General features: G+C 43.0%; 3 protein-coding genes across 5 annotated transcripts; 1 reads left to right on the top strand and 2 right to left on the bottom strand.

The window, feature by feature from the left end:
* Positions 1–2,339: 2,339 nt before the first annotated feature.
* sybl1 (synaptobrevin-like 1) lies at positions 2,340–8,505 on the bottom strand. The gene is made up of 8 exons (XM_068740165.1): positions 8,393–8,505; positions 7,833–8,010; positions 6,110–6,167; positions 5,629–5,766; positions 5,399–5,489; positions 3,619–3,686; positions 3,403–3,495; positions 2,340–3,255 (listed from the first exon to the last, which is right to left on the bottom strand). The coding sequence occupies exons 2-8, from the start codon at positions 7,976–7,978 to the stop codon at positions 3,187–3,189; spliced, it is 663 nt and encodes a 220-aa protein (XP_068596266.1). The 5' UTR covers positions 7,979–8,010; positions 8,393–8,505; the 3' UTR covers positions 2,340–3,186.
* Positions 8,050–13,656, top strand: polr1d (RNA polymerase I and III subunit D). 3 transcript variants are annotated; one of them, XM_068740168.1, is made up of 5 exons: positions 8,050–8,112; positions 9,327–9,424; positions 10,965–11,041; positions 12,174–12,256; positions 13,399–13,656. In XM_068740168.1, exons 1-5 carry the CDS (start codon positions 8,110–8,112, stop codon positions 13,444–13,446), a joined length of 309 nt encoding a protein of 102 aa, XP_068596269.1. In that variant the 5' UTR covers positions 8,050–8,109; the 3' UTR covers positions 13,447–13,656. The 3 variants fall into 3 exon arrangements, with proteins under 3 accessions (XP_068596269.1, XP_068596268.1, XP_068596267.1); XM_068740167.1 differs by having other exon boundaries at positions 8,094–8,124; XM_068740166.1 differs by lacking the exon at positions 8,050–8,112 and adding an exon at positions 8,899–8,964.
* Positions 13,657–21,067: 7,411 nt separating this feature from the next.
* On the bottom strand, positions 21,068–24,544 carry LOC137894716 (endothelin receptor type B-like). The gene is made up of 7 exons (XM_068740170.1): positions 24,158–24,544; positions 23,374–23,486; positions 23,076–23,280; positions 21,761–21,910; positions 21,502–21,635; positions 21,307–21,415; positions 21,068–21,214 (listed from the first exon to the last, which is right to left on the bottom strand). The coding sequence occupies exons 1-7, from the start codon at positions 24,542–24,544 to the stop codon at positions 21,068–21,070; spliced, it is 1,245 nt and encodes a 414-aa protein (XP_068596271.1).
* Positions 24,545–24,792: the final 248 nt, after the last annotated feature.

Genomic DNA, 24,792 nt, shown 5'->3' with positions numbered 1-24,792 from the left:
TTTTATCTGTTTTATTTGTTGATTTTCATCGCTTGTTTTTATGTTATCTACTTTTATTGTGTACTTTGAGATTTGCTTTCAGATGTAAAGTGCATTTAAAATAAAATGTATTACTATATTACCATATAGGTTTGATGTAAAGTATAATGCCAAGAAGAGCGCCGTCATGGTTTGCAGAACCAGAGAGGATAAGGGTTTGGACTTCCCAAGCTTTTATCTGTCAGGGCAAGTGCTGTCTGTCTGCAGCAGAACTAAATATCTGGGCCACATCATCAATGACCAGCTGGGAGATGATGATGACATCATCAACGACCAGCTGGGAGATGATGATGACATGTACAGACAGCGGCGGATGCTGTATGCGCAGGCCGACATGCTGAAGAAGAAATTTAGTTTTTGCTCTGAAGCGGTCAAAGTCACCCTCTTCGGGGCCTTTTGTACGCCGCTCTATACTGCCCCCTTGTGGATCGAGTACAAACAGGCCAGCATGCAGAAGTTGAGGGTGGCATACAATGACTGCATGCGGATACTTCTCAGGAAGCCAAGATGGTCCAGCGCCAGTGAAATGTTCTGTGGTGTCGGGGTTAACACCCTTAATGCTCAGCTTAGGCACCTGCATACAGGTTTATATGTCGGCTGCATGACTCAGGGAATGACATCATCAGAACACTGACTCAGCCAAGCCTCAGTGCTGTGAAGTTTAACTCAGGTATTTGGTGTCACTGGTACCTGATGTTATTGTAGGATTACTGTGTTTACTGTGTAAACGTTGTAAATGTTATGTGTGCTTTTTAATTGGACCATTGTGTCTGCAAATAAAGATTTGATTGATTGATTGATTGATTATAATGTTGCTCAAAGTTGTCCAAAGGACTGCTCGGGGAGTTTGTGCGTTTGCGCAGACGCACGAACAATTAGAGGGAACATTGGCCGTAACTTTACTGCGATACAAAGTACACTGGAGCTCGATCTACTGCCGAAGGGAACCCGAACGAAACGACCAGAGTCGTGCGTCAAGCAGCTTCACCGCAGACGCGAAGGACGCTGCCAGATAACGCGCAACCCCCGGGTGTCTCCTCTGACACGCCATTCTACGGGGGGGGGTGTCTATATTTAAACAGGAGTAAACACAGCGACGGGCCAACACGTAGCAGGAAAACACGCTTTCGGGCCGTACATGGTTCTACCGGCGCTAGACCGGACAGAGGACCGGACAGACCGGCTGTGGGTGGGACACTAAAGCTCGGTACGAGCCGAGGCTCACAGCCGTAGACCGGATTCGGGAGACGAACCTCCACCGGGGATCAACACAAGCGGAGTTCAGCTAAACACGGCTCCACGGCCAACTGCTAGCCAGCTGGATGCTAACGAGATGACAGGTGGGACTGCGCGTAAAAGTAAAACAGGCATAGATAATTAATACGCGAAAAAAAAAACCCGTCCTTGTTACCTACCCAGCAGGAAAGACCCAAGACGCGACGGAGCAGATAATAAAAAACAAAAGCTCACCAGCAAGACACCGCAAAGCGCAAAAACTGGCGTTACCTGTCTCAGCAGCGAGCACCGGGACGGGGGCGCGCTCCCTCGCTCCTAATGAGCCATTCGTTTCACCTGGTCGTTCTCACGACCTCCACGGCGCGTGCGTGTCGCACGCAGCGGCCGTGGAGGTACTGTCCAAATTAAATTAAAATAAACTGGAACCCACTCAAGAGAGCGCAGAGCTCCGCTAAGATGCTCATTCCTCTCCTAATTGGGTTTACACCGTCCACATGTCGATCTGGATCATCAACAGGTTCTAAATTGTTCTTGGTGTCTCTATACACCGTGAAAAGTTAAAGTGAACTGGAGTTGTGTTTTTTTAATGTACAAATGGTGTTTTCAATGTTAATCCCCCCCGGATCCGATCCGGATGAAATTCGGTGAGATGGAGCCCCCCCACCCTACATGACTGTCAAATTCCATAAACATTGGTCAATAATCAACCAAGAAATCGAGGAACAAATTCCAAAGCTCCATTTACTGCAACATTACCGATTTTTTCTAAGTGATCCAGAATCCAGGATCTCTTCTGGATCGCATTTTTCTTTTTAAATCATCTATTCCTGGTAACATTCCCTGAACATTTCATCCAAGATCTGTCCAGAACGCTGTTGAGTTCTATTGCTAACAGACAGACAAACCAACGCAGCTTTAACTCAACCGTTACTGACATGTGAGGCACATATTCATTTGTCATGGCAATAATTTTCTGAAAGCTTGAATGCCTTCATCATGTGAGTAAAAAAAAAAAGAATTAAAAAGTTGAACTTGATTTTTCGTCCGTACAGAAACAAACACCATACTATCAGATTTTATTATTTCAAGTCTGAATGTACAATAATTAAATAACACAATCATAAATCATAAGATGCCAGGAAGCAAATCTATATACACAGCAGAAAGTGCATCGTGTTAAAATAAAGAACATGTGCAGAGCGAAGAAGCAGAGACGAGCCTCTTTCATGAGGGGAGACGTGAGGACGTTCTCTCAAGAGGACCAGTCCGAATGAGGAATATTAATTATATATACAGTGTTTATTTGTATTATCATATCTGGCATTTTACAACATCCATTTTCTTAGTGTACAACTGGACTTGTTGATAAAGCAAGAACATCAGAAAACCCGTCCCATAAGACACCATAAATGTGGTTTGTTCGACACGTACTTTATACTAATCAGTTTTGTTGTCAGATATTAACTTGGTATTTTAAAGTCCACCTTGATAGATGTTTAACACACTGTAAATAGAACCCTTGTAGATCCCACGTGTCTGTTGATGACAAAGAAAATGCAGGACAGTAACTAAATCGATCTTTGAAGCTCCTCCCAGTTATCGGTTTGAGCAGATCAATTACATAGTGACAGTTTCAGGAACCGATACGCCGGGCCACCAAGCGCACGACAGAGGGAAGATCATTGGATTCAAATCTCATCATTTTTAAGCCATGTGGCTGCTGCTCATTAGTTTAGATAAGAGGTGGGACACCCAGTCCAGAAGGCAAGACAATGTGCCATGGGGGGGGGGGGGGGGGGGGGTTGAGAAAGGTCACAGGATAAGGAGCAGCTTGTATTTTGCAGATTTTAAATCTAGAGGAGCAAAGGAAGAAGAGTTGCGTCTCCTTTTGTACACGCTGCAGTTGAACTCTCATTTCTTGACACAAGTGGGCCAGCTGAGACCCCCACAGGCCGCAGACACGATAAAGTAAAGAACCAGCTGAAAGAAGACACACTGAAAATGTTAAATTAAATCCACAGTTGCCAAGTAAATTGGGAATTATTTATTTATATATATATATATATAAAAATAGCACACAAACACTTTTTTTCCCACAATTAAAGAGCCATTTCTCTTCTTACTCACCAGGAACACCAGCACGATGACAACAGTCAGCTTAAGGTTCTTCATACACATGGCTCGTGCCAGGTTACGACTCGTGGTCTTAAATGTGACCGACTAAATGCAACAGAGAGACCATAACGGTCGATTACTGCCACAATTTCAGCTTTCATACGGAAAACTACTGAGCATCTGAATGCAAGTGACACAAGGAGGGCGAGGCTTGGCCTTTAAACTCACCGAATCAACCAGATTTTCTGTCTTGTCAATAAGCAGCTCCAACTTCTCTCCCCGCTGAGCGACCAAGTCTGTATAATAAACACACACGCAGAGACAAAGACATGAAATGGGACACAAAAAGTCATTCGTAGCGAGAATCCATCAAACAAACACCGGAGAATTTAATACGTCAGCTCATCTGAAAGTTATACCGTATATTACAATACTGCACAGAAATACCAGTACTGTGATTAGAAAACAGCAGATATAAGTTGAAGCAGTACTGTTGCACTGTATTGTAAGTTCATGTTGTTTAGAATCTAGATTTTATCCATCTATATATGTATTTATTTTGGTGCCCCAAATAACATTGACAATTGTCTAATCTCCAAGAATTATTTTTAACAGGCGATGAGCCTTGATGAAAATCTTTTAATATCTGTGAATATCTTTTTCTTCTTCTTGGCAACAGGTTGCAATGCAGCACTACCTCCAGAGGGTGGCGGTAATACACCGGCAATATGTTTGTAACCGCTATTCACTAAAAGAGAAGAACACACTATTCTTGACTCGGGTAATGCCAGTACTTTGACCTACTTCTGGACTTCCAAAAGAATGCGGGGAAAAAACGCGTCCCAGCAGAAAGCAGCTGTATCGCAACCACTGCTAAACTCACACAGCAATGAGCGAGCATTGTGAAGCCACGTACTGTCGTTCACACAACCGTAAGCGAGAGGGGAAAGTATTTCACCAGAAACAACATGTCACAAACCACAATCCGTCAAATTGTCTGATTTTGAACTGAAAAATAAAGGAAAATGGAGGTACGGTTCCAACTTTACCAAGTAAAAATCTCTTTTTGCCCAGAACTTGAGTGAGAACGACACATCAGAAGCTCCATCTGCAGTCCAACAACCAGGAGCCTTTTTCTCACAGAGCTCCAGTAACAGTGCTGCAACAAAGTCTGCTGTACAAAGCCCCGGACACACGGAGCAATGCCTAGCTGCTAACCGCTACTAGCTCCAGTACAAATGTTCTGGTTTGAGCTGCACACATGAGAAATGATCAAAAATATCACAGCCTTTCCACTTTGCATTCACACAGTTGTGCATTTTGGAGGCGAATGGAGATTTTCCCATTGCACCATATGTGTGAATGCCACTCTGAACTCACTAGCAGTTTTAGAGTGCAGGAAAAACTGCTGAGAATGTAGCCACACACGCCAGAGGCAGATTGTATTTTGTGATCAGAAGTGCAAAGGACGTTTCTGCCATCGTAACTTCCAGCTCCTGTTTATGTTTGGTAGCATCCGCATGTCTGGCTAAATTTAACAGCGTCATCCCCGTTGCGTCGTCTCTCATGTTTTTCCTGTTTCGCTACGTACAGGTAAACATGTCTGCTGGATATGGTGCTGTAGCAGAGGACACTTTTGCCTCAGAGCAAGAACGTCCGCGGTTCCAATCCACCGGTCGATATCTTTCAGTTTATTCTTTTCCATCCCTCTCATTTCAAGCAGCGCTTGAATTTTGTTTATTCAGAATTCTCATATACTTAAAAAGTAGGCATAAATAAAATTTGAGAGCCGCTTGACAGGAGAGGGATGGAAAATAATTTTAAACACAAACATTTTTACTTTAATGTGACGGCAGCCAGTGAGTGTATGACTGTGTTTGACTCACAGTATTTCTCAGTAATTCTGATACGACCCATTCGCAGTATTGTGAACGTGTACTTGGGTTCGTCCTACGTAAATGGCGCCGTATCTTTCACTGTCGCTCGGCTGATCTGATCACAAACTTACCGATGTTACGAACCATAATGCCCTTCAGGTCATCCACTTGCATCTGAGTCTCATTGATACGATCAGTTACTCTTGGGTCTGAATGGTGTTTCTACAAACACAGACAGATCGGTAGGAAGAGGGGAAATAGAAAAGAAGAGACAGGTGTGTTTTTATGGATACTAGTGTGCTATTCTCTCTGTCTGAACAGTGCAGGTTGCTCGAGTTGCTCCTATTCATGTCACACTCACCATCTGAGCCGCCAGCGTCGAGGAGAACTCGCTGTTCATAGCATAAGGCAGCGCTGTTTGTGCTCGAGAGCCGTACGTCGTCTGGAAGCGCTTCTTGATTTCACTGAGGAAGCTGAAGGCACGTGACCTTTCAAAGTCCTAAAGTACAAAAAAAACTTATATCCAAGTGATATTTCCTATACTTTAAATATGCATCATCAGTATATCGCTCCTCCTTCAGCTGCTATATAGTGAATTGACTGAATTCATTACTTCACAAAAATGGGTTAAATATGTGTTTGGATACGCTAACCCTGCTAATTCATTATTAGTCAACAGAAATTCTAGTCTCTCTATTATATTAATATTAATTTACAGAACTTGCAAAACCCAAGAGCATGTTAAACAGCATCATTTAAATATATAAAAAAGTACTTATTGTTCAGCACAAATTCTTTTTTAAATGAAGACACAAACATCTGTGCCAGTTATTTATACTCACGTCATCCGTGATACCCAGATATATTATTCGGTCATGGCAGACGTAATGGAAGAGATAGCTAAAAAAAAACAACAAAAACAAAATATGTCATTACAGACAAACACAAACTACACAGCTTTGTACAGTGTAGCACTGTAAAATGGCCAACAAAAACATTTGTAGTGCAGTAAATATGTGGTAAAGCTAGATGCCTGGGTGTATTCCCAGTCACATTGCTTTAAGACTTAACATTTAATTAACATTGTTAATGCCCAGTGGGGAAATTATTTTTACACTCGATTACACTGGAGCACGCAAACACACACACGGGTCGTCCAGTGACCGTTCGGTTCAGCAGATTGTGCGACTGTCCACGGGTTAGATGTGTGGATTAGTGAATGTGAGGCTTTGTTAAGTGCTTTTGGCACACGTTTACCATTTACCACACACACACACACACACACACACACACAAGTAATGGAGAAATGGTCAAGTGACGGGAGCACCATAGGACTGCTCTCGGAGCGGGCTGTGGGGTTCAGTGCCTTGCTCAAGCGTACCACAGCAGTGTTCAGGCGATGAACTGACACCTCTCCAGCTATCAGTTCACAATCCATACTTCCATACTTTTGGTTGACACTCGACTTGAACTGGTCTCCGAGCCCAGCCCCTGTGATATCACATGCCTTTGCAGCATGTGATATGATCGCTTGTTTGCCTCAAGCTGTTTCCTGCATTGCATCATCCCTAAATCTGACATCTGAGCTTTTCGTGATCTAGATTCTAGAGCTTTACAGGCATGCGTGACAAGTTTGGGTCTGAACATAGAAATTATAGCATCAATGCTGTAAGTAAACTCGGGCAATTTCCGGTTTCATAGTTACATAATATCCAGATGTCTGCATGAATTCAAACCCCTTTTTCATTAAGGGTTTAAAAATAGATCCGTAAACTGCAATATCTGAACTCAAAAGGTTTGCATGCTGTGTGAGTGTGCATAAGACAAAAAAAAAGGTGGCTTATAAAATTCTGAATTTTCACCATTTAGGACAAAGGGTATTTTATAAACATGAGCCGATCCTTCATTTTAAGAGATCGGCTGATTCCCACATATGAAACGGATCTCATCTACCGCCGCAAAGGTCTAAAAGTCAGCGACCGTCCTCTTCTGCTCCGCCATGAGATCACCGACAGGCCCGCCTACTCGCCCGAGCCTGCCTCTCCGCCCGATGCACACGCATTGAAACTTGGCCGGACATGCAGTAGATGAGAAAAGAAGTTGCCTGTTTCTTGTTAGTTTGTCCCGTAGATAGTTATTCTATCAACTACCTGAAACCTTGTGATTTCCTTTTCTTTGTAAACGCAAAATACTGCTGTGCAGGTCTGCAGTGTAACCTGTTGCACAAGTTTTGTTTGCTTTCAATAAAATCAGAATGGAACATTGGAGGAAGTATGCTGACAGTTATTTAAAAAAAAATTGGTATCGGCCAAAATCGGAATCGGCAGCTCAGACTTTTTAAAAGATCGGTGATCGGCCAGAAGATTTCAATCGGCGCAGCCCTATTATTTTAGATGGATTCATCCTAATGGCAGCATAATATTGCGTATGCATAGTTTTAGATGACAGCACTTGAAGTTGTACTTGGAAGGGGAAAACACTTGTATATAAAAAGGGGGGGGAGGGGGGGCGCATTTCATAAAGCAATAAAGCGTGAGCGCGAAAGGAAACGCTAACAGATCCTACCTGCCGTGGCTGTAAGTCAGTTTGTTATTCTCTGATGGAATTTTGGCCAAAATTTGTTCAGTCACTTCCAGGAAGTTGCCGCCGCACCACGCATGCTTAGCCAGGATGGTGGTTCCACGAGCCACCACAGCAAACAGGATTGCCATGGAGACAGCTGGTGCTTCGGCTGTATTACTCGCTGTCAACACATGAAACACAGTGAGATGCTACGTGCGGAGTGAACTTAAGAACTCTGGGCTGTGGAGATAAGAGATTGCTCAACAGAGAATGACGCTTGATGGTAACTCCCTACATAAGCAGCAGAAATCGAGGAGAAATTCATGCGTGTAAATGTAACACTGGGACGAAATAATGGCGCCTTTACGATAAATATTTATTAACTAAAACAAGATCCTGCCGAGAAATAACCACGAAGCGAAGGAAAACATTTGGTGTAAAGACTAGCTAGCTAATGTTGTTGTCCAGCATTAGGTTAGATGTTTGTCGCAATACAAGTTATTGTTGCTAAGAAAGCCAACGCATTTAAAATTAAGACATAATAGCATATTAAATAACTTTACCTCGGTGTGTCAGCGCCGTTCAAAGCAGTTAATTCACCGAAAATCCACAACATCAAAGGGACTTTCCTCCGCTAGCAAGCTAGCTAATCCCTTTCGAGTGACTTCTGCTTGCGCACAACTTCAGAGAGGAAACGTTCCGCCGGGTTATGTAGTTCCCACCAAGCCATTCGACCACTGTACTCAACGATATCTCGTTGCTGTGTGAACTACATTTCAACGTCCTGTTACGCAGCATAGTGTCACGTGTTTCCACGCAGACGCACGTAACGCTGAGAGGTTACGTGTGTCAATTTGTCCCCGAATTTCATTTTTCAGGCGGTTTAATAATCACTTCGCAATCGTTAGCATCGATTCTTACAATCGAAGCCAGACATGCGATGACTGTGACGCAATGTTTCGAACCTTAACTACAATTTATACAACAATGTGACGTATTAACCCGCTAAGAAAAAGGACAACTCTCTTGCCTGCAAGACATATGGGCGGGACTAAAAACATTGTTTTCAATTTGACACACGGTCGGCATGTAAAGGATGGCCGGTGAAGGAGAAAAGAAACCAGTGCTGGAAATGGTAATAAAAGTGTCTCGTGTTTTTTCTTTTATTGCATTAATTGTTAAACGGTCTATAAGAAGATATTAAACCCAAGAAGCTAATGGCAGCAGTTCGACCGCCTCCTTCTACTCCTCACGTGGCTAGTAGCCGGACAAGCTAGCAAACAGACGGAACTCAAAATGCTGTTGTCTTTACTGAAAATGAAGTAACGCCTGTGTTATCTAAAGTCTAGTTTACGTAATTTAGTCTGCAAACATTACGCGTGCTGACCGGAGACAGTGACTTGAGGGATCCACCAGTTTTTAGCTTTTATCTGACGCTTGTTGTGCATCTTTGAGATTGTACAGAGTGTGCATGCAATGCATTCTGGGTGTGTTTAGGTCCAGGCTGATGGGGCTGATGAGGGCTGTGTGACATTTGTGATGCATGACGAAGACCACACATTGGGAAACTCCCTTAGATACATGATCATGAAGACGTAAGTGCTCTAATTTATTTCTAAATTATTATTATTAACTGTTAATAACTGACATGATGTAATTTGATCCCAACAGGAGGGGATTGTCTCAAGTGTACAAGCTACTTCACTTTGTTCCCAGGGTTTTGGTCTCAGTCCATTTCTTCTTTCGGCTTTTTCCGACAATAGTCGCCACAGCAAATCAACCTTCTCCACTTCACCCTGTCCTTTGCATCGTCCTCCCCAACACCAGCCACTCTCATGTCCTCCCTCACTACGTCCATGTATCTTCTCCTGGGTCGGCCTCTAGCCCTGTTTCCTGGCAGTTCCATCCTCAGCATCCTTCTACCGATATAGTCCCTGTCTCTCCTCTGGACATGTCCAACCCATCAAAGTCTGGTCTCTCTGACCTTGTCTCCAAACCGTCTAACCTTCACTGTCCCTCTTATTGTCTCATTTCTAATCCTATCCAACCTGGTCACTCCCAAGGAGAACCTCAGCATCTTCATCTCCTCCACTTCTAGCTCCGCCTCCTGTCTTTTCCTCAGAGACACTGTCTCTAAGCCGTCCATCACGGCTGTCCTCACCACTGACCTTTCCCTTCATTTCTCATTTCTAACCGCTTATTCCGTTATCGGGTCGCGGGCCAAGCTGGAGCCAATCCCAGCAGTCAATGGGCGAGAGGCAGGGGACACCCTGGACAAGCCGCCAGTTCATCGCAGGGCAACACAGAGACAGACAACCAGCCACACACACACTCACACCTACGGGCAATTTAGTGTCACCAATCAGCCTAGGCTGCATGTTTTTGGTGGGAGGAAGCCGGAGAACCCGGAGAGAACCCGGAGAGAACCCGGAGAGAACCCACGTAGACACGGGGAGAACATGCAAACTCCTCACAGAATGGCCACAAGCCGGAGACGAACCTGCGACCATCTCGCTGTGAGGCAACAGTGCTTACCACTGCGCCACCGAGCCGCCCACCTTTCCCTTCATCCTCGCTGATTCTTCACTTCCTTTCCACATTCTCTCCATCACTCTGCTCTGTTGACCCGAGGTACCTGAAGTCCTCTACCTCCTTTACGTCTGTTCCTTTTAACCTCACTGCCCCCCCCTAAGAGCTTCTCATTTACACACATGTACTCTGTTTTACTCCTGAACACCTTCATTCCTCTCTTTTCTAGAGCAGACCTCCACTTCTCTAGATCCTCCTCTACCGGCTTCCTGCTCTCACTGCAGATCACAATGTCATCTGCAAACTTTCCAAGGAGCTTCCTGTCTCACCTAATCCGTCAGTCTCAGAATGTGTTTATTGCCATTGTCAGTGAGGGTTCACAGACTAGGAATCTTTCTCGGTGAAGTTGTGCTAGTTGATGCAACTAGAAAAGCACCCAGAGAGTGCAGACCTAGAAATGCCGGCGATTACATCACCCCCGTCTCGGTGGAGGTGATTAGGAAGATATAGCAGAAAGGTTTCAGCTACACAAACATGACTCCCCTAATGTTAAGCAAAACCATTGAGGATCCCAAGTAATGCTTTGGCTGTCCTGTTTCCTGTCAGTGTGGACGTGGAGTTTTGCGGTTATACCATCACCCATCCGTCTGAGAGCAAGATCAACTTTCGCATCCAGACCAGAGGTGAGAGACCCTCCTTACGTCCTTGGGGCTTCATCTTCTTTTTATTCTCCTTCCAATTTAGGCAACTTTCATATGTGTGGGATGAAGAGTGTATGACACAATTACCTTCCAGAAACATCCATAATTTCCACAGGACTTTTTTTTTTTTTTTTTTTTACCCATTCAGCTCTATTCTTATGTCTTTTTTGTGTCTTTAATTTTATCTACCGGTAAATTAATCATGCGTCTTAATGATGGCACAGAAGACAAAAGTGGAGCTCAGGGTGATCTGAACTGGGTTGTTACTGGTCTGTCGTCTTGAGACGCATTCAGAGGTAGATGTGCACCTATGAAATCCATGAAGTCAGCTGGAGCCCACTGCTCCTTAGTTTACTTCCAGCAAGCACGATGTTGAAAAGAGTGAAATTGGTTTGGCTAATGCATTGATTAAAAATGCAATTGAGTCAATGAGAACATGTGGCGTTTGCCACAATGCTGAGACAAACTTCCAAAAAAGGCGACAGAAACTTTCCCATCTTCCACCTGGAAGGCAGACATTACTAGCAGGGCAATTACATAAAAAGAAAATGAGGATTTTCCCATTTACTTATAATGGAGGCTTTTTCAAAACAATTCATATCTTGTAAAATATTCATTAAATTCACTCACCAAAAGTCAGTCCTAAAGGGGTCCGATATGCACCATCGTGCAACATGTCTTCTGGATCTGATCCAGAATGAGGTTGGAAATGTTTTCATTTACAGATTCAAATATCAATCAACTCCAATTCACTTTCACGGTTTGTGTATAAAGATACCAAGAACAATTTAGAACCTTTTTAATGATGATGATCCGGATAACCATCTGGATCCAGGAATTTTCTAATATATATTGCTATTTTAAATTTTCTTTTTTAAAAGTCATGCATTTGACATATCATTACCTCCACCAAGGAGGTTATGAATAACTACTGAACTAATGATGTCAATATTAATTCATTCACTAAAAGTATGTTTTAGGGTCATTGAATCTAAAAATTGTTATAAAATAAAAATATAATTTTTGATGCAAATCCATTTACAAGGGGACTGAGCTGCTTGGCGGAGGTTTGTGCTTTTCTAGTTAAAATTCTAATAATCATTCTTTGTTTCAGGGGGGCTTCCAGCCGTGGAACCTCTGCGGAGAGGCCTGAATGAGCTCACTGATGTCTGTCAACATGTTCTCAACACCTTCCAGGTATGACACCATGCCCGCTTGCTGCACCGATTGATAACCAGGCCACTCTTTAGCAGGCATACAAGCTTAGAGCAGGAATGTCCAAAGTTCCGTCCGCGTGCTAATCACGGCCCGAGATTGGATTTTCCATAGCACAAGCGTTATGTCTAAAATAAATTATATATTTTTTTCATCTCACGGAGGCAGTGACCTGCAACAGATGTCGGTCAACTGCCATAAACATTCACAGGAGAAGACTCAGTAATGGCCAATCACTCTTGTTTTGGCGGGGTTGTCACTCCGGACAGCTCTGCAGGTGTTCCCAGCCGACACTTAACTGTCTGAAAGGAAATTTGCTCGGGCCCTACAACTGGAAAGTTGACAAGGAAGGCTGCCACTTCCTGGAAAGGTGGAAATTACAATATTTTTTCACTGAAAGCGGAACTAACTCTGCCTGACAAGCCATAAGAGTGTTTTATTGTTAATACTAAAACTGCAGCAACTCATGCAGCGCTCGCTCTTTCATGCCTTTTTACCGGCGATTGGATAAGTGCAAGTTTACAGACAGTCACACGTTAGCAAAGAAAATGTTAAGCTTGTTTTGCTCGACATCGGTGTGAGCAGACTTTTATCTGTTATGAGTGTGGAGTTTGGAACAAGAGAACACTTTGTTTAGTTTTCTTTTTTAAATATAATTCTTTTTTTTAGGAATTTTACAAATATGTAGTAGGTTCATTGCTCAGCTTTCTGCATGAAGTTTATTTTGTATTTTGAAAGGCTAAAGTCAACTTTTCTGACTGAATTTTGGAGAGAGAGATGTAGAAGCACATGCTCATGCGATTTCCATCTTTAAGTGATCTTTAATCTCAATTCAGCCTAAAAGAGCATTTATTTTTTCTTTTCTGAAACGGTTGTGTTTTTGATTTGCCTGAAATGAATTGATTTACAAAGTTTCCTGTGTTGACGCTGGATTTCTGCCTCTTGGGAGTTTATTAATACTTTTGAAATTTCACTCTTAATCCCATTTATTGATGCGGCACCGCAGCAGAATCCCTGGTTTGTCTGACTGGCCCAGTCATCTGAGCGCATGATGAAGGAAACCGTTCATTCCTCCACGGTGTCTCGGCTCCACTTCTGAATGCATGTCCTGTATTCTTTTACAGGCCCGGGTAAGTGAGTTCAAAGTGAGGCAGGAAGAGCCCATGGAGTGAAGAGCGCCATGTGACCATGAAGCTGTCAGTCACAGTGAGCTCAGATGTGATGCGAAGTGGTCTTCAGATGGGATTCAACACATTACATTCAATGATTGTACAGTTTGTTTCCTTTTGTATGTTGGAATTTATTCATGCTGTATTATAACTGTTAAAAATCCAGTTTTTGCTGAACGTTTTGAAATGAGAGGAAAATAAATAGTAATAATAATAAGCCCAGAATGTTGTGTTTATTGGGATTCAGCCGTGTTTATGCAAATAACATCCAAATGAAAATTCCTAATGTCATTATCCCCAAAAGCAGCAAGTAAAAAGTTTAAAAGCAAAGCCAACAGACCCTTTAGGTTTTTGGGCTTTTTCTTTTCCACAGTAGAAGCTGAGAATTGGACAGGGAAGGAGGGGCGACGTATAACAAAGGGCAGAAGGCCACTGCAAAGGATTTACTGTTGCTTCAGTGGTTTCGTTAGCTGCTAACAAAACCTTATTTGGAAGTCATCCAAAATAGTCTCATTAGTTCATTTTCTTGAAGGCGAGACGGATCATTAATCATCTCATCTTCAGCCGGATATCTGGGCCGTGGGTTTATGTTGGAGCCTATCCTCATTTACTACGGGGACAACACTCAAACACCCAATTGTGCTCATCTGTCATCTGAAGATCTGTTTGGCCAAAGTGTAATTTGAGTTAAGTCTCAGAGGAGGGTGACTTCAGGGTTGTGAAAGCAGAAATGGAAGATGCAGGGAGGTACGTGTAAATAACGAGGTTGGGGTTAATTGAGATTGAGTCCCCATGCAAGTCTCAGTGGCTCAAAAGGAATTAAAGCTAGCAGACTAATCCAAGTCAGGACCAGAACCTGAACTGTGAAGACCTGAGACCTCACTTTGACCGCATTAAGCATGCAATCAACCTTAAATATGAAAGTCATTCCGGATCAGTCGAGGCCCGGGTTAACAACAACCGCCAACAGTGCTGTTACCTCATGGGATGCTGGTGGAAATTGGATTACTGTGGATTGAAGACAGACGAAGAAGAGGAAGAAGACAGGTTCAATAAAGGATATTCATTCATTCATTCATTCAGCAGCAAGAGAAAAGGGAATGAAAGTTTAGGACTGAGAGTAGGGACATTGAATGTTGGAACGATGACGGGAAAAGCTGGAGAGCTGATAGACATGATGATGAGGAGAAAGGTTGATGGGCGTCCAGGAAGCAAGGCTAGAAGCTGAGGAACAGGATTCAAGTAGTTTTATAACGGAGGAGAGGAAAGAGGAATGGAGGAGGGGTTATCTTGAAGGAAGAGTTTGTGCAGAGTGTTCTAGAGGTGAATCGAATGTCGGATAGACTGATGAGTTTGAAGCTGGAGATTGAGGGTGTCATGTTGAATATTGTTAGTGGGTACGCTCCACAGGTAGGAGGTGAGTTAGAGAAGGAGAAGTTCTTACGTTACGCTCCACAGGTAGGAGGTGAGTTAGAGAAGGAGAAGTTCTTACGTTACACTCCACAGGTAGGAGGTGAGTTAGAGGAGAAGGAGAAGTTATTACGCTCCACAGGTAGGAGGTGAGTTAGAGGAGAAGGAGAAGTTATTACGCTCCACAGGTAGGAGGTGAGTTAGAGGAGGAGAAGTTCTTACGCTCCACAGGTAGGAGGTGAGTTAGAGGAGAAGGAGAAGTTCTTACGCTCCACAGGTAGGAGGTGAGTTAGAGGAGAAGGAGAAGTTCTTACGCTCCACAGGTAGGAGGTGAGTTAGAGGAGAAGGAGAAGTTCTTACGCTCCACAGGTAGGAGGTGAGTTAGAGGAGGAGGAGAAGTTCTTACGCTCCACAGGTAGGAGGTGAGTTAGAGGAGAAGGAGAAGTTCTTACGCTCCACAGGTAGGATGTGAGTTGGAGGAGGAGAAGTTCATACGTCTTGCTCTTTCATTTCAAACTTAATTGACCATGAAAGCTTACAAAGTTATCCTCCAACCCCCCAGACAAATCAGAACACATTAAACCTCAGCAGCACAACTCCCAATTGTACTGAACTGAGCTGAATTTGTAAGATAAACTGTTGCTAATTATTTTATTTTTTTTATTGTGAACTCCAGACATCTTTGCCGAGAAAATCGGTTTTATAAAGCAGCGCTGCCAGTATGAAATGCTGCAGGGAAATAAGAATCTCATATAAAACTCCATTTTGTTCAATAATTCTGCTTGATGTGGCTTCATTAAAAACGTTGTAACGAATGTTAAAAAATATTTCTTTCATGAGAGAGACTGCTTTGAACTCGTGACAAGAAAGTTTTGCAGTATGTCTCCAAATGTCTCCAAATTCATGTAAATATGACTTTGTTATATCTTCCTAGTTTAAAGTGTTTTGATATGGCTTGTTCTACACGCAGGCATATGCAGTAGTGTGTGTCTTTAACCTCAGGATTCCATTGTGTTGTTGGTGGAATTTGGAAATTGGACACAATAAACAAACATTCCCTTTTCTAGGGAATGTTTGTTTTTCGGTTATTTCTACTTTTGCCATGGACAATGAGCCTCAGGAGATCTTAAATGTAATCATAACATAAACAAACTATTAACAAACATGGCACACGAGAATTTTAGCCTGTTCACATAAACTGAGTAGTTAGATGAAGATCTGTGGACCATTTTCATAAACCTGGCCCTGCTGTCTAATGTCGATTTTCCAATAATATCTAACCAGGAAATCCTTGGTAAAAGGTCACATTTTGATGAATTTTCTACAAAAAAGGACCTTTCTGCAAAAGCGGAACATGAAACCCAAATAGTTTGGCAGGTCGCTACAAGGATGTGCTGATGTGAAGTTAATTACATTTACATGCATGGGCCACAGTCACAGTTTTTTTCCTCAGGGGGCATAAAAGTATTCTGCACCCGATGCCACCTGACCATTCAGTTGGATAAGATCCACCCCACTGGGAATGATGGGATCAATGTGTGTCTTTTGCAAATATGCTGTGCAGACGCTTCCAAAGAATTGGTGCAATCAGCCAGAAAATGGTTCTATAATCAAGGACCAAAAATTCATAATAAACCATCAAAGGTTGCACAAGCTTGTTAATATCTTGTTTCATTTTGAGGATACAGACAAAAAAAAAGCAGGGACACGCAATCGAGAGGTTTATATTTCATTGTTGGATTTTTGATTTGGAATGAAATTAGGTTTAGACTATTTAGAGATAGGACTTATGAGAAAAGTTTGTCTCGCTGCAATCAGGTAACAACTGTATCCTCCCCAGTCTTTCCTCGGTCACTGTCCAAGTTGCCCCCCCCCCCCCCCACGGTGCTCTGCATATAATGCACCAGTAATACACTTGATGATGAGAAGATGCATCAATGAGTCAATGCCTTTTTACTGAAAAGCAAAAATCTTTGCTCAAACTTCACCAAATCATTTGCCGACAGCAAGGTAAAATAAGCAAAATGGTGTGTAATTACTTTCCCTGCAATTTTCTGAACATCATTTTGACATTTTGACAATCATAGTCATTTTAAGACTCAATAGATAAAAACATCTGCGAGAGGTTTGAATCTTTGTTGTCTACTTATATGAACATGCGTCCTTCATGTGCTTGTGGTGAAGTGAAACCCGCTCATGGCTTCCTTCTTGATTCAATTTTGAACACATTGGAATTGTTCTGGGTGGAATGTGTTCAAGTCGTGGCTTGGATGCGCAATATGAACAAGATGGAGAACGATGAGAATTTGCCTCTACATTATGCCGTCAGCTATGAGAGTTTATCAGAAATGACCCACATACATGCTATAAAATATTTTTATTATGCATACTCTCATCACACAAGTGTAGTATAAATGTCATCTTAAACACCAGGGATAACATTCACATTATGTTTTCGCTTTAACGTCACCAGACTTTATGCACACATTCTTTAACCTGGTGATGCTCAGACCTTCCAGTGCACAGTTGGTTTTAGATAAAAGCCCAATAGAAACACAGCATCTAGTTGGCATGAGTTGATAAGTCACACACTGCATGATTAGCTGATCTGAGATCAAATTGATCCCTCAACTGAATACTGATAGTTCATGTGTTGGCATCACAAGATTACAACTATTGAGTTTTCCCAGGTAGCATGTTTCTGAAATCCAAAGCTCAAATATCAGAAACAATTTCATTCCCCACAATATCATTCCTTAGCTTGAATCTAAGATGTACAAAGTGTGGCAGGGTCAGAGATCCTGAATATGAATCCACAGAAGAAGAATTGTTTCCACTGGCACTTGTGCCAAATATATCGAAACAATTTCTATGACTGCAATATACAGAAATACAATGTATGCAAAAAGAAAAAGACAAAAATAAATTCACTTTATAACACTCAACTGTGCAGGATAACAATTTTCCTTTGTTAGAATGTGTCATTTTCAGAGAATGTGCTCCTCAGGCAACGGTGCCAGTTGTAATTTATCAGAATATTTTCCAGCTGCAGGAACAGTGGTGTAAAATGATCAGACACTGGATGTAAAATGAGATTTTTTGGACTGCTCCCCCCCCAGTCCCCATAGAAACTATATTGCCTCCACTATCTGGCCACTTTATCTCCAACCTCCTCTCTCCCGATAATTACACGTACAATTAATTTTATTAATGCAGCTGGACAATGATATATGAAGCAAAGAGAGTATTTATGACATGAATAACTGTGTGGTAGAACATTATAGCAGAACACGGCTTCGTGTTGTATATTACAGGACTACATGTGAACAGAAACAGTAGCATCGTATATAGTTGTCTTTACTACCTGCCCACTTTCTCTCCACCACCCCTCTCCTCCTCTCTCAATTCAGATTTAAAAAAATAATAATAAGTACGTAGTATTACTTAGAATATAACAGAGGTAGGAAGATGGAAGAAATTCCAAATAAATTTTGAACATTTTATTGCATTGCTGTGGTTAATGCAACGAGCTAGCGATAAATCCTTCATCTCAACTAAACCCAACTGTGCTGCTGAGAAAAAGAAAAATCATAATACTTCTATGTATACAAAAAGCGCTTTACTTAGTATCGTAGACAAATGAGGAAAAAAGGCTTTGGCTTAGCTAATATCTTCACCACCTCCAAATTCACATTTAATCTTAAACAGGGCAAAACAGAGAAAGGTAGCGACAAAAGTATCCTTAGCTTCACCTGTTTTTCCTCTGTTCTGTGTGTGTGTGTGTGTGTGCGCGCGCATATGAATGCATGGAGGGATGGCCCAAAGCAAAGAGGAGAGGAATATGGTATTGCAACAAAACATGACTCCCACTGAGCTGAAAAAGAAACAAACGCCTTTAAACATATTGTTTCTTTCAGGGGCAAATTCTCACAATGAATAATAATAATGATCAAATGAATACATCATTTCTAAAGAGTAAACAGTTTTACATGTTTTACGCTGCTTTTGTTTTTAGAAACAAATAAAAGCTACATTATATGAGAAATGTTAAGGCTTATTACATAGTGGAAAGAGAGACCGCTTACAATAAAAACGAAGAAGTCCAACAATCAAGAAGAGCAAAAAAAAAGAATCAACTGGAGGTTTGAAGATGTGTCTCCTCTCGTCTGAGGCTTCTTCAGTTCTAACTGACTGGTGGAGAGTCCAGATAAAGTAATACCTTGACATACGAGTATAATTCATTCCTGGACCGAGCTCGTAACTCAAATAGCTCGTGTGTCAAATACATTTTTTCCGATATAAAATAACTGAAAAAAAGGTTACCGTTCCAGCCGTCCAAAAACACTCAAATCAACACTAATAACAATGGAAAAGAAGACGACGTCGATAAAAGTGGTGTGCGGTGAGGAGGAGGAGGGAGAGAGTTGGACGGTAAGTACACACTTATACAGTAATTGTACCTTTACACGTACGCTTAGACATAATAGTTCTGCCTCTGTGTCATTTCCCCAAAATGTATTCCTCGGGCAACTGTGTCAGTTGTTATTATCAGAATCTTTTACAGCTGCAGGAACATTTGTGCAACAGTGAGGTTACAAGGAATAGACATAAAGAAGATAGAGGACTTCAGGTACCTCGGGTCAACAGTGCAGAGTGATGGAGAGAATGTGGAAAGGAAGTGAAGAATCGTGTGCAGGTAGGCTGGAACGGGTGGAGGAAAGTATCAGGTGTGCTCTGTGATAGGAGAGTGTCAGCGAGGATGAAGGGAAAGGTCTACAAGACAGTGGTGAGGAGAGGACAGCCATGATGGACGGCTTAGAGACGGTGGCTCTGAGGAAAAGACAGGAGGCGGAGCTAGAAGTGGAGGAGATGAAGATTCTGAGATTCTCCTTGGGAGTGACCAGGTTGGATAGGATTAGAAATGAGACAATAAGAGGGGCAGTGAAGGTTAGACGTTTTGGAGACAAGGTCAGAGAGACCAGACTTTGATGGTTTGGACATGTCCAGAGGAGAGACAGGGACTATATCGGTAGAAGGATGCTGAGGATGGAACTGCCAGGAAACAGGGCTAGAGGTCGACCCAGGAGAAGATACATGGACGTAGTGAGGGAGGACATGAGAGTGGCTGGTGGTGGGGAGGACGATGCAAAGGACAGGGTGAAGTGGAGAAGGTTGATTTGCTGTGGTGACCCCTCATGGGACAAGCCGAAACTACAGTCGTATTAGTTCCTTTGTGTTCTTGGACTCATCACTTATTATAAAGATTATTCACAAACACAGCAAAAATCAATAAAAAATCGGCCATCGAGAGTCAGCCTGCTGTTGTGTAGCTGCATTTTTAGCGCGCTGCTATGACACTGCCCATCACTCAACCATCTCTCCCATAACATGTTGTCGGACCTTGGTGTTTGTGTGTGTGTGTGTTCAGTTCTAATTTCCCTGAGGGAACTCTTAAATGCATTAATAAAGTTGATCTTCTCCTCCACCAGTCAGTTGCAACTGAAGATGTTTTTTGGAAAAACATTTTTTTTTGCTCTTCTTAATTGACCTTGACCTGGATGGCGGTCATCCTACACGGGCAGGTCCAACAATGATAGCTTTTGTGTTGCGAGATGAAAATCATCATTAAAATTTGTCAGTACTCAACAGCCTGCCTTCCACAAGACTCAAATCGGCAACGATTTGCAGACTTAAAATGACACATGACTTTGTTTTTCTTCTTCTTTTATGCCTGATTTGTTTTTCGCTGGTGTGGCGTGACCAGGGCACGTGCTCGGTGCATGTCATCTGATAGCGAGCTGCTCATTGTGTTCAAATGCAGAGTTGGCCTCTGTCCTCGCCCTATGAGGTATTATAAACCGATAAATGCTTGTTATACATGAAGCAATAAATTCAGATGATCATTTCTAGTTTTGGAATTTGCATTTAGATAGTCCTTTACATATATTTCTATTTGCTAATAAACATTCTTTATAAATGTATTAACCATGTTTGCCCACTGACAAGACTTCAGAGTATGACATATCTATGATTGGATCATAATTTCTTTTTTTTATTGCGATTAAAGCATGAACAGGTGCAGTCCCGTTATTGCAGTTCATGCCAATCCATATAAGCGGTGTCGTCTACCTTCGGCGCCGCTCCTGTCCCCTTTCTGTTCCAGGAACACTAGGACATGGATGCGGCAGAAGCAAGTTGTGTGACGAGTGTGTGTCTAAGACGTGCTTGTGTATCTCTGACTGGAGCTGGAGCGGGAGCTGGAGCAGTCCAGTCCGTTCCCGTTACCCGAGCCCTTCCGGCGACCTCCTGGACGTCTTTCATCCAGGGGGGGTGCTCTGGAGCACCAGCAGCACAGGCAAGACTACAAGACAGGAACACACACACACTTTTTGTTTTGCTTTTCTGCATTTTGTAATTAGAGAACATTTTTCGTGTCAGTCTGTCCCCTCTTACCTGGAAGCAATTTTTGAACTTCTTGCTCACAAAGTAGAGGGCAATTGGGTTAATGCAGGAATTTAATGAGGCCATATTGATGCCAATGTAATCCATCACTAACAGGAAGCTGGAAGGAAAAGGGACAACGTTTACAGGAACACAGGAAGTCACAGAGCAGAGTACAATGGCTTTACAGTGCGTGTGCGTCGGCACCTGAGCAGTTCACAGCGGTTGGGGTCGTTTTGGTTGTAGATTGTTTTCTTCAGAATTCGGCTCAGATGAAGGGGAAGCCAGCAGAGGGCGAAAATCAGCACGAGGCAGAACACTGTTTTCGCGACTTCCCTTCGCTGCACAAACAATAAATATTGATGCGACTGAGTGCCTCCACCTTGTCACAGAGACGCAGCATTTCTGACTGTGAACAGGAATCATTTGCACACATATACACACACACACACACTCACACACACACCTGTTTCATGTGGTCGTTGAGCGCAATCCTTATGCCTTTTTTGCGGTTGAGCATTTCACAGGACATCAGCGTGTAGAAGATTCCCGTGCAGGCCAGTGGGAAGCAGAAATAGAAGCCAAAGAGCCACCAGTCCTTCACATCCTGGTAGAACTAGAAGGAGGAAACAAAATAAGGTGTTCATCCGGTCAGATCATAGAGCACCAGAGACTTTACGTTGGAACTCATGCCACATGTTTCCACGTGAAAGCGCTTTTATCTCGGAGATCTTTGAACCGAATCACCATAAAAGTGCACATCGGTATCAACTCCCGCCACCAACGTCAGCCTTTGCTTGAGACAAGACAGAAAGGAGGGAAGGAAACATAGAAAAGGGCATTGATTAGTTACCTGGGTGCAGCTAATGCAGCTGAAACCCGAGGAGCAGCTTTCTGATTCAATCCTTCAGCAATTTCTCACGTCTTTACATCTTTGTTCTTCTATCATTGCAGTGCTCCATTCACATTCTTCATATGTTTCCAATAGAAAGCGCCGCTCACTGGTCATTAATATCATTGCTCCTTTTTCCCCACCACGGTGGGAACAATTCAACCACTCAGCTTGTCAGAACAGAAGACGTGAGTCCCATTGTCTTTTTATAGGACAGGCTGGAGCTCATTTATGTTTTCACTTGACTTGAATTATATTGACATAATTCGATATTTCTGTTTTGATATAAAATGGTAAACTTGTGTCAAATACTAATTAGCCCAAACCCAAACAGAAGTGCATTTGTTCAGTTTCACCAGAGTGGGGGGAGGGGATCTGGGTGGGGAAGGTGGAATGGCAGCCCTTTCCCCGGAAAGAGAAGCATCTGACTGTGAGATCAGTGGAAACTCCCGTCAGGAGTTGCCACAGCAAATCAACCTCCTAGTCGATTGCGTAAAATTACAGCATCCCGATCTTGGGACCGGCTCAAGAGAGACACTACCTGTGCTACCCATTAGGCTGCGTTTTGGATAGATTGTATCTGCAATCCGGATCTGATCTGGATTTAAATTCAGATCATATATACAGTAAGTATATTATGCTGCGTCACGATTCCGTAAATGAGGAGTGGAAAGAGACAATTTCCTCTCGGTAGAAATCGTGGGTGAGACCGCCGGAACTGTCGATCCGCTCGCTGTTCTGGATGTCGTGAAAAACACATCGTTAAAAAGGTAAACGGACGTAAAGTCGAACTGTCTCACGCTGCATAGGTCGTAAGTCGACGACCACCTTTAACGGAGTTTGATTTTATTGTAGAAACACGCCACTCCCATTTATTCACAGTGCCTACCTTCAAAAAGCTGGTGGTCTGCTCCGGATGCAGCAGACACACGCGCAGCTTGTTGCCTCTGTAAGGCAGCTCCAACATGTCGAACGCCATCGCCTCGGGGACTGCGAGCAGCACAGCGAGCAGCCAGATCAGAGTCACCTCTGCTGCCTTCCACAGAGGGATCCCTATCCCCTTCACCCTGCTCCAAGATGTCACCGCATGGTAGCTAAACACACACACAAACACACAGACATACTTTTTAGCTGCTTCCCCACACACAGGTGTCTGTTCAGGGTGTGCCGACTGGTCGTCCACTGACCGGTCAACGCTGAGGGCACACAGGCTCAGGACGGTGATTCCCACTGACGCTTTCTGGATGAACGGCATCAGCTTACAGATATAGACGCCAAACGGCCAGTCCTCGGCGAGCAGCTGGCAGAAGTCGACAGCGGAAACAGACAAGATATTTTTACTCTAATCAAGTTGACCAATGCGATTTGTTGTCACAGAAATGATCAAACAAACGGGTGACTTTGATTTGTCGAGGTAGTTTTCCGCCCTTTTTGTTTTTGCCACGTTTAACTAATGCAGTGCTTCCAGTACGAGCTACGGATCCACCTTCCATTTCCAAACGTGGCAAAAGGGGAAAACAAACAATGTTGTTTTTTTTATCGGCAGACACAAGTTGCACCTAAATTTTGGCTTACATCTTCTTTTATGTTCTAATGTTTAGCTCTTTTCTTTTGGTCTGCAGGTCTATAGTGTAAAAAATAAGACGGCATAAAAACCTGCTGCGTGCCGAAAAAACGTGCAACGAAAAAATTGGCAACGTACAACTTGATCATTATGACAACAGCGCCATGCTGTGTGTAACTGCTTTACATAAACGTAAATCTGAATTAAACACATACCTGAGCATGGGTAATCATTCAAGGTTGCGTTTTTACTATGTATATTTTCATGCACATGTGGTGTATATTACAATATAAATAGTATAAAGTAAATGATTATTATGATAAATGATCATCAGAGGTTTGTGTGTCCTCAGTCACAGCGTCAAAAGAAAGAGACACTGGCAACACAAGAAGAATGGAGGCAGTCACCTTATACACGTTGATGGGGATGGCGATGACAATATAAAGCAGGTCCCCCAACGCCAGGCTGCCAATCAGGACATTGGGTCCATTCCTCATGCACTTATTCTTATATATGATCCTGAGCAGCGTGGAGTTACCGATGATCCCCACCACAAAGATCAGGCAGGACACAACCGTGTTCACGTACTTGAAGGCGTACTTGATTTCTGTGGGCTTGGTGCACATTGGGGGGAAGGGGCCCCGCGGCGGCGGGGGCCGTGATGGTGAATGTGGGACGGAAGCATTGCTCACGGAGGGGTCTGAAAGCTGGGAGCCGACATGGGAGTCACGGATGAATCGAGAGGCTCCAACTTCCACGGCCATCAGGATACAAAGGAACGCGATGAGCCTCATCCTCGGAAAGTGTCTTGGCCGTATGCAAAAAAAAATAATTAGTTTGCTCACTTCGAAAGCACACAGAAGTGTAAAAATGCTAATCTAAAGGCACTCAGGCATCCATATTCACACTTTCACACACTGGGTCTTGCTTGAGGGCTGGAAATGTCAGTCTGAGCGTGATTGTCTTCATTCTGCAGAGGAAGCAGATGCACCATGTGTAAGATACAAACAAAAACAATCCCAACAGATATTAAGGCGTTATT

The sequence above is a fragment of the Brachionichthys hirsutus genome, chromosome 6, assembly GCF_040956055.1.
Source record: "Brachionichthys hirsutus isolate HB-005 chromosome 6, CSIRO-AGI_Bhir_v1, whole genome shotgun sequence".
Taxonomy (NCBI): domain Eukaryota; kingdom Metazoa; phylum Chordata; class Actinopteri; order Lophiiformes; family Brachionichthyidae; genus Brachionichthys; species Brachionichthys hirsutus.
The sequence above is the reverse complement of the archived record's forward strand: the minus strand, read 5'-3'. Positions and strand labels throughout refer to the sequence as shown.